General features: G+C 43.2%; 1 protein-coding gene across 2 annotated transcripts in view; it reads right to left on the bottom strand.

The window, feature by feature from the left end:
* Positions 1-93: 93 nt before the first annotated feature.
* Positions 94-8,079, bottom strand: part of Nbr1 (NBR1 autophagy cargo receptor) — a 40,782-nt gene continuing 32,796 nt past the window's right edge. For both annotated transcript variants that reach the window (XM_070027791.1, XM_070027792.1), the window contains 3 exons: positions 7,628-7,685; positions 6,618-6,720; positions 94-1,787 (listed from right to left, as the gene is read on the bottom strand). In XM_070027791.1, the coding sequence (XP_069883892.1) occupies positions 1,614-1,787; positions 6,618-6,720; positions 7,628-7,685 (335 nt within the window). In that variant the 3' untranslated portion in view covers positions 94-1,613. The remainder of the gene's footprint in view (positions 1,788-6,617; positions 6,721-7,627; positions 7,686-8,079) is intronic.

Below are 8,079 nucleotides of genomic sequence, written 5' to 3'. Positions count from 1 at the left end.
GCCCCAGCGCCCCCGCCCCGCCCCGCCCCTGAACTCCGCAAAGATCACCAGAGGTCACAGACACTTCTTCCCAAAGGACCACCTTAGTCCAGGTAGGGGTTTCAAAGGTCATTTATTTCACCATTCTTTAAGTGGTTATTATGTACAGGTACTATGGGGAAGACGACACAGTTGGTCAAAACCGGGCCGGTTTGAAATCAACCCCATTATCCACACCCTGGCTTCATGAAGCCCCGATTAAAAAAACGTCGTAAATAATGAACAGCCCTGTTGACTTGCGGTCTGAATTCTGGTTTATTTAAGTAGCATTCGAGAGTTATACTGTAAATAAACATTATGACTAATTAAAATCGCCATTCATTATAAATACCGACCAGGTTAAATAATACTATTTTAACTATCTTTTCCCCTCCAGCTGGAGTTTTGCTTTTTTTTTTTTTTTTTTAACCTTTTCTGAAAGCCACTTTCATGAATAAAAAGTTTAATTTTCTGTTACCTTTTCCCTTACCAATGAGCCCAACACTTCCTTTCTGCAAATAGAAGCAACTGAGCTCCTAGAAGCAGCTCCTTCCACTCAATTCTCTAGGGCTAATCCAAAACTTATCCGTCAGTTGGCCCCCATCTAAGTTGTTCAAGCCCCCATCTAAGTTGTTCAAGCAGCAGCTACACTTCTAGGGCTAGGTGTCTCTCTGAATGGATTCCAAACATTCAATAAGTCAACAGCATTTTCTGTGCCACACTTCTGAACATTAACATAAGAGCCAGCTTGCATTTCTGGCTTCTATTTCCCCCACTCTACTATAAAATAAGATCTTCCCTGACATTTAGAAAACAGGTGACTATTAAATTCCTCTTTCCCTTTATGTAATACTTTTTTTTCCTCTATAAGATAAGCAAAATATTTCATACTACCTAAAGTTTTTGTCCTTAAATAAAAGAAAAATATATGCAAAATTACTACAAGACACTGCTCAACAGGTGCATACTGTCTCAGACTTTTGAGATTCTTGCAAGGTAGATACTGAGATGCACCAATGAAGTCTCTAGGAAACAAGGTGCTCTTACAAAGTCCTGCAGGAAAATGACTTTCTTCTTGAGAAAGAGAGTGGCAATATTTCTGTCTTGCTCTGGTGTCTTTTCAATGACATATGCCTATGAGGATAAGGGGTTGGTTACAGAAATTATGAAAATTCTTAAACATAACTTCCAAGGCTAATTTCTAAAAAAAAAAAAACACCTGACGTTTAATAGATATCTTGTTAAAAACATCCACATGAACCAATAAAGAATACTCAACTTCAATACAAGTGGAAAACAATGGTCCTACAGAAAGTCAAAGTTACACTCCTCAATGCACTGAGAAAGGAGTTTTATCCAAATTGATTGAAAAACTGTCTTCCTACTACTCATCCAATTCCTAAAGTGAAAATTTAGGTTGTGGTCTTTGATTTACTCCAAAAAATACTATAACTGGTAGTGTCTTGATAATTCAATGATGGGTTCTATATAGATTACTCAGATTAAAAAATAATCAAGGGTCTCTACTCCATCCCCCAATGACAAATAAAAATCATCTCTAAGCAGGAGGCAGTTATTTAATGCAAGGTCACTCCTCAGTAGCGTTGGCTGTACCAGTCATTATTGTTGATTTGAAGGAGTTCTGTCACAACTTGCAGGATGTTGTAATTATGTTTCTTCAGCAGCCTTAGATTCAACTGCCTGTCACAGAATCCCATTTCAAAGAGATGGGCCATCAGAGCTGCTGTCTGGTCTTCAGAAACTATTGGCTGGGCAAAGATAGGAAGACATTTCATGAATGATTTTTTTTTTTTTTTTTTGCCAGTGGGGCTTGAACTCAGGACCTGGACATTGTCCCTGAGCTTTTTTTGCTCACCACTTGAGCCACAGCGCCACTTCTGGCTTTTTCTGTGTATGTGGTACTGAGGAAGTGAACCCAAGGCTTCATGCATGCTAGGCAAGCACTCTATCACAACCACATTCCCAGCCCATGAATGATTAATCTTACAAATCTTTTTTTTTTTTTCTTGCCCAACCTGGGGCTTGAACTCACCGGTGCTGTCTTTGAGCTTCTGTGCTCAAGGCTAGTGATCTACTACTTTGAGCCATAGTTCTACTTTTGTCTTTTTATGGTTAATTGGAGATAAGTTTCACAGACTTACCTGCCTAGGCTGGTTTTGAACCTTGATCCTCAAATCTAGCCTCCTGAGAGTATCTAGGATTACAGGCCTGAGCCACTAGTACCTGACTCTACCTTACAAATGTTTACAGTCTTGTCATACATACTAGTCTTTCTAATTAAAAATGTTAGCCAGGTGTAATCCTAGTTACTCAGGAAGCTATCTAAGGATTGTGGTTCAAAGCCAGCCCAGGCATAAAAATCCATGAGACTCTCATCTCCAATAAACTACTTAAAAAGCTGGAAGTGGCTCAAGTGGTAGAGCACAAGCCTTGAGCAAAAGCAGCTCAGGACCGGAAGCCAGTGACTCATGTCTATAATCCTAGCTACTTAGGAGGCTGAGATCTGAGGATGGCAGATCAAAGCCAGCCAGGGCAGAAAAGTCTAGAGACTCTTATCTCTAATTAACCACCTGAAAACCAGAAGTGGTGCTGTAGCTCAAGTAGTAGAGCGCTGGCCTTGAGCTGAAGAGCTCAGGGACAGTGCCCAGGCCAAGTTCAAATCTCACAAACCAACAACAACAACAACAACAACAACAACAACAAAAGCTAGAAAATAAGTGCAAGTATAGAGAGAGCATTCCTGTCTACCTGATATCAATAAATCTTCTGAAAGAGTAAAGAGTGCTTTAGTTAGCTATGTGTGTACCTAAAGGAGAAAAGGGAAATGGGGGAGATTCTAAACTCCTAAGAATAAGGAGACTGTTTCAGAGGGGACTTTCAGAAGCATGTTTTGGCTAGAAGGAAAAGATGAAAACAAACCTTTGAGACCTTGTAAATATTAAAGTAATTGTGGCTGCATGCCAGTGGCTCACACCTGTAATCCTACTCAGGAAGCTAAGGTCTAAGAATTTTGGTTCAAAGCCAGCCCTAGCAGTAAAGTCTGTGAGACTTTTTTTTTTTTTTTGGGTCCGGTCATGGGGTCTGAACTCTGGGCCTGGGCGCTGTCCCTCAGCTTTCAGCTCAAGGCTAGCACTCTACCACTTGAGCCACAGTGCCACGTCCGACTTTTTTTCTTTTTGCTTATGTGGTGCTGGGGAATCGAACCCAGGGCCTCATGCATGCAAGGCAAGCACTCTACCACTGAGCCACCTTCCCAGCCCGTCTGTGAGACTTTTATCTCCAATTAACCACCCAAAAAGCCAGAAGTGAAGAGTGCAGCTGTGGCGCAAGTGGTAGAGCAAAAAAAACTCAGGGATACCACCCAGGCCCTGAGTTCAATCCCCAGGACTGGCACATGTGTATGTGCACGTACACACACACACACACACACACACACACACACGTGTATGTGCACGTATACACGCACACACACACGTGCGCACACACACACACACACACACACACACACACAGAAATTGTGATGATAGGGCAAGGGAAATCTTGCCTGATACATGAAGATGAGGAGATGTACAAAAACTGGAAAATTACATCCAGGCAGGCTTCTTGAATTTTCCCTTTCAAAATAGAAGCGGTCTCGGGGGCTGGGAAGTTGGCTCAGTGGTAGAGCACTTGCCTTGCATGCCTGAGGCCCTGGGTTTGATTCCTCAGCACCACATAAGCAAAAAGCCGGAAGTGGCGCTGTGGCTCAAGTGGTAGAGCGCTAGCCTTGAGCTGAAGAGCTGAGGGACAGCGCTCAAGCCCAGAGTTCAGGCCCCATGACCGGATCCTCTTCCCTCCCACCCCCCCCAAAAAAAGAAGCGGTCTAGGTAATAGGAGTTCCCAATATATTTCCCTCTGGGCCAAGCCCTGGGGTAGATATACAACCTTTTAATCCTAATGTGATGATTTATCCACATGATAGTTGGAGGCTGGAGAGCAGAAAGATGATTGACTGTGAAAGTAGAAAGGCTTAGGCTCAAATCCTAACTACCATTTGCTTACTATCTGTGCTGAGTATCTACCTCTCTCTCCTGTGTGGGTGTGTGTATATGTGTGTATGTGTGTGTGTGCGCACATGCACTAATACTAGAGCTTGAACTGGGTGCTGTCTCTGACCTTTCTTGGCTCAAGGCTAATGCTGTGCTACTTGGAACCACAGCTCCACTTCCAGCTTGCCTGCTTATGCTGGCTTCAAATGACAATCTTCCGTTTTCAGCCTCCTAAGTAGCTAAGATTTCTGTTGCCCAGCCTCAATCTCACATTATTCCTGTTTTTTTTTTGGGTCCGGTCATGGGGCCAGAACTCTGGGCCTGGGCGCTTTCCCTCAGCTCTTCAGCTCAAGGCTAGTGCTCTACCACTTGAGCCACAGCGCCACTTCCGGCTTTTTTCTTATGTGGTGCTGAGGAATCGAACCCAGGGCCTCAGGCATGTAAGGCAAGCGCTCTACCACTGAGCCACCTTCCCAGCCCCCATTATTCCTATTTTGCAGCATAGAGAAGATACATAAAAATGAGGAAAATATGTAACATACAGCACTCTCTGGTATTTTACTTTCTGGTATGTTCATTTCTTTCCGCTTAGATAATCCATACTCTTCCAGATTTAATCTTTTGTGATTTTTTTTTTTTTTTTTTTTGGGGTCCGGTCGTGGGGCCTGAACTCTGGGCCTGGGCGCTGTCCCTCAGCTCTTCAGCTCAAGGCTAGCACTCTACCATTTGAGCCACAGCGCCACTTCTGGCTTTTTTCTTATGTGGTGCTGAGGAATCGAACCCAGGGCCTCGAGCATGCAAGGCAAGTGCTCTACCACTGAGCCACCTTCCCAGCCCTTTAGTGATTTTTTTTTTCTGGTCATGGAGCTTGAACTGTAGGCCTGGGCACTGTCCCTCAGCTCTTCAGCTCAAGGCTAGTACTCTACCACTTGAGTCACAGTGCCATTTCTGGCTCTTTCTGAGTAGTTTATTGGAGGTAAGAGTCTCATGGAATTTTCTGCCAAGGCTAGCTTCAAATCATGATCCTCAGACCTCAATCTTCTGAGTAGCTAGTATTATAGGCATGAGCCACCAGTACCCGGCTTACAAGTGTCTTTTTTTTTTTTTGGTCCGGTCATGGGGCCTGAACTCTGGGCCTGGGCGCTGTCCCTCAGCTCTTCAGCTCAAGGCTAGCACTCTACCACTTGAGCCACAGCGCCACTTCCGGCTTTTTTCTTTTTGCTTATGTGGTGCTGAGGAATCGAACCCAGGGCCTCATGCATGCAAGGCAAGCGCTCTACCACTGAGCTACCTTCCCAGCCCCTACAAGTGTCTTTACTACCTACTTGGTCTACAGTACTTTCTGCTGTTCTCTTCTGAAAACTTAATTTGTCCTTATCCTTTAGAATTCATTTCAGCTGGGGGGCTGGTAGATCACACCTGCAATCCTAGCTACTCAGGAGGTTGAGATCTGAGGATCTCAGTTTGAAGCCAACCCAGGCAGAAAAGTATGTGAGACTTTTATCTCTAACCACCAAAAAGCCAGAAGTGGAGCTGTAGCACAAGTGGTGGAGTGTTAGCTTTGAATGGAAAAGCTAAGGGACAGTGCCAAGGCCATGAATTTAACCCCTAAGACTGGCACAAAAAAAACAAAAGGTAAATTAGCTGGGCACCAGTGGCTCATGCCTGTAGTCCTAGCTACTCAGGAGGTTGAGATCTGAGGATCACAGTTCAAAGCTAGCCTGAGCAGGAAAGTTCCTGAGATTCTGATCTCCAATAAACCACCAGAAAACCAGAAGTGGCACTGTGGTTCAAGTGGTAGAGTGCTAGCCTTGAGTTGAAGAGCTGAGGGACAGCACCCAGGCCAGAGTTCAAGCCCCACAACCAACAACAATAATAAAAAAAGGAAAGGTAAGAAGGAAGGATTAATTCAGTTCAGGCATTATCTACCAACCTCTGGCCTCACTAGATTGAGGTGTTTTTGTTTTTTTGTCGGTCATGGGGCTTGATCACCAGACCTGGGCACTGCCTCTGAGCTCTTTTGCTCAAGGCTAGTGCTCTAACACTCTGAGCTATAGCACCGCTTCCAGTTTTCCAGTGGTTAATTGGAGGTACGTCTCAAGGACTTTCTTGGCTGGGGTGACTCTGAACTGCAATTCTCATTTCTCAGCCTCCTAAGTAGCTAGGATTACAGGTGTAAGCCACCACTGCCCTGCTTTAGGTGTATTTTTCTAATATGTCTGACTGCAATGGCATAGTATCTTATCCTGTATTTGTTTTTATTTTTCCTGCTGTTGGAATTGAGCTTGTCTACTCTGCCACTTGAGCTCATGCTCACCTCTCTTACTCTGACTGTCAATATCAGTTTGTCTTACCTGTCTTACACAGTATTTGGGCAGATGCCATTGTTTTATTTATTTTATAGCATCACACCTGCAGTATCTCCTCTATATATTATACATTAACAAAGACTAGAGCCTGTGCTTTTTCCATAGTGCCAAGTAGCTCCCTACACAGAGGACATCATTTTTACCTATGATTTATTGAGTTTGAGGAAAATGAAACACTTACCTGTGCAGTGACTGGTGGCCCAGAAAATAGGGCCTTGTATGCAGAGGCAGCAACAGACAAAGCCCCCTTCACCAGTCCTCCAGCAATGCTCCCATGATGGTGTCTGTAGAGGAAAACCAAATTATCTCCCCTCATAAAACAAACCGTTACCTTCTTACAAGATGATTTATGTGCCAATTTCAAAACATTAAAAAAAAAAAAAGGTTTCCTTGAGGAAAAAGTAAGATGTGAAAAGAGAATCTGACTATTTTCACATCAGTTTTCTAGTTATAAATCATAGTTTCATGTAGAGTTCAGTTCTGCTGGTGTAAGATATGGGCATGTCTTTCAGGAAGTGTACCACTCTGGTTATCATGCCAACTTGTAATTCAAGTTTGGAAATTAATGTGGTCATGAACACACTGGGGTATTGACATCCCATCTGCTCATTGAGAAAACACCTGGTAAAGGACACATGATTTTTCTATATACTGCTCTGAGATGACAGGGAGCAGAGGCAGGGGTGTCTAAGGAAAAAACTAAGAAGATGCACACTAGGTTTGACTTTTCTTCCTTCTCTGAGACTAAGGGTAAGGTGAATTTTAGGGTAATTTTTTTTTTTCTGAGATGTGAAAACGCTTAAACAGAGGCTATATCCCTCTGCAAAGTTTTTCTCAAAAGCTTTAGCTACTCAGGAGACTGAGATGTAAGGATTATGATTTGGAAAAGAGGACCCAGACAAGAGTCATGAGATTTTTTTTATCTCCAATGAGGCACCAAAAAAATCTGGAAGAGAAGCTGTGGTTCAAGTGGTACAGTTCTAACCTTGAGCACAAAAAAAAAAAAAAAAAAAAAGCTTAAGGACAGTGCTTAGGCTCCAAATTCAAGCCCAAGGACCAGCACACATACACACAAAAAGGTAGGAATAAAGGCCCTCAGAAGACAGACACATGCTTTGAGAAGCTCTTTAAGCAGAAGCAATGCTAGGATATCCACCTGCTTCTGAAGAAGAGACTGCACAAGGTCATTACCTTGAGTGATCATAGCTCTTCTGTCTGCTGTGTACAAGTCCTGATGAGCCTCTGGGCTCTAAAAGCAAAAGAGCTGTTGGTTAGATACAGCATCCGTAAGCACCTAGTGTTTCCTAAATCACAGCAAGACTATTATCAAGGCAGGTGGAAATCTTCTCATAGTATTTGATGTCTTTCTTCTTTTGCTTTTTAAATTTCTAAAAATTCTATGGGTGGTTCAACCAAATTATAAGAAAACTCAATTGTCCAGAAATGCAATGCAACATTGATTCAAAAAATTAATTCTGCCGGGCAATGGTGGCTTACTCCTATAATCCTACCTACTCAAGAGGCTGAGATCTGAGGATTACAGTTCAAAGCCAGCCCAGGCAGGAAAGTCTGTGAGACTCTATCTCCAATAAGCCACCAGAAAACTGGTAGTGGTGCTGTGGCTCAATTGGTAGAGTGCTAGC

Source organism: Dipodomys merriami, unplaced genomic scaffold (assembly GCF_024711535.1).
Source record: "Dipodomys merriami isolate MVZ:Mamm:240054 unplaced genomic scaffold, mDipMer1.0.p SCAF_19, whole genome shotgun sequence".
Lineage (NCBI taxonomy): Eukaryota > Metazoa > Chordata > Mammalia > Rodentia > Heteromyidae > Dipodomys > Dipodomys merriami.
This window is presented reverse-complemented; position numbering and strand designations above follow the sequence as displayed.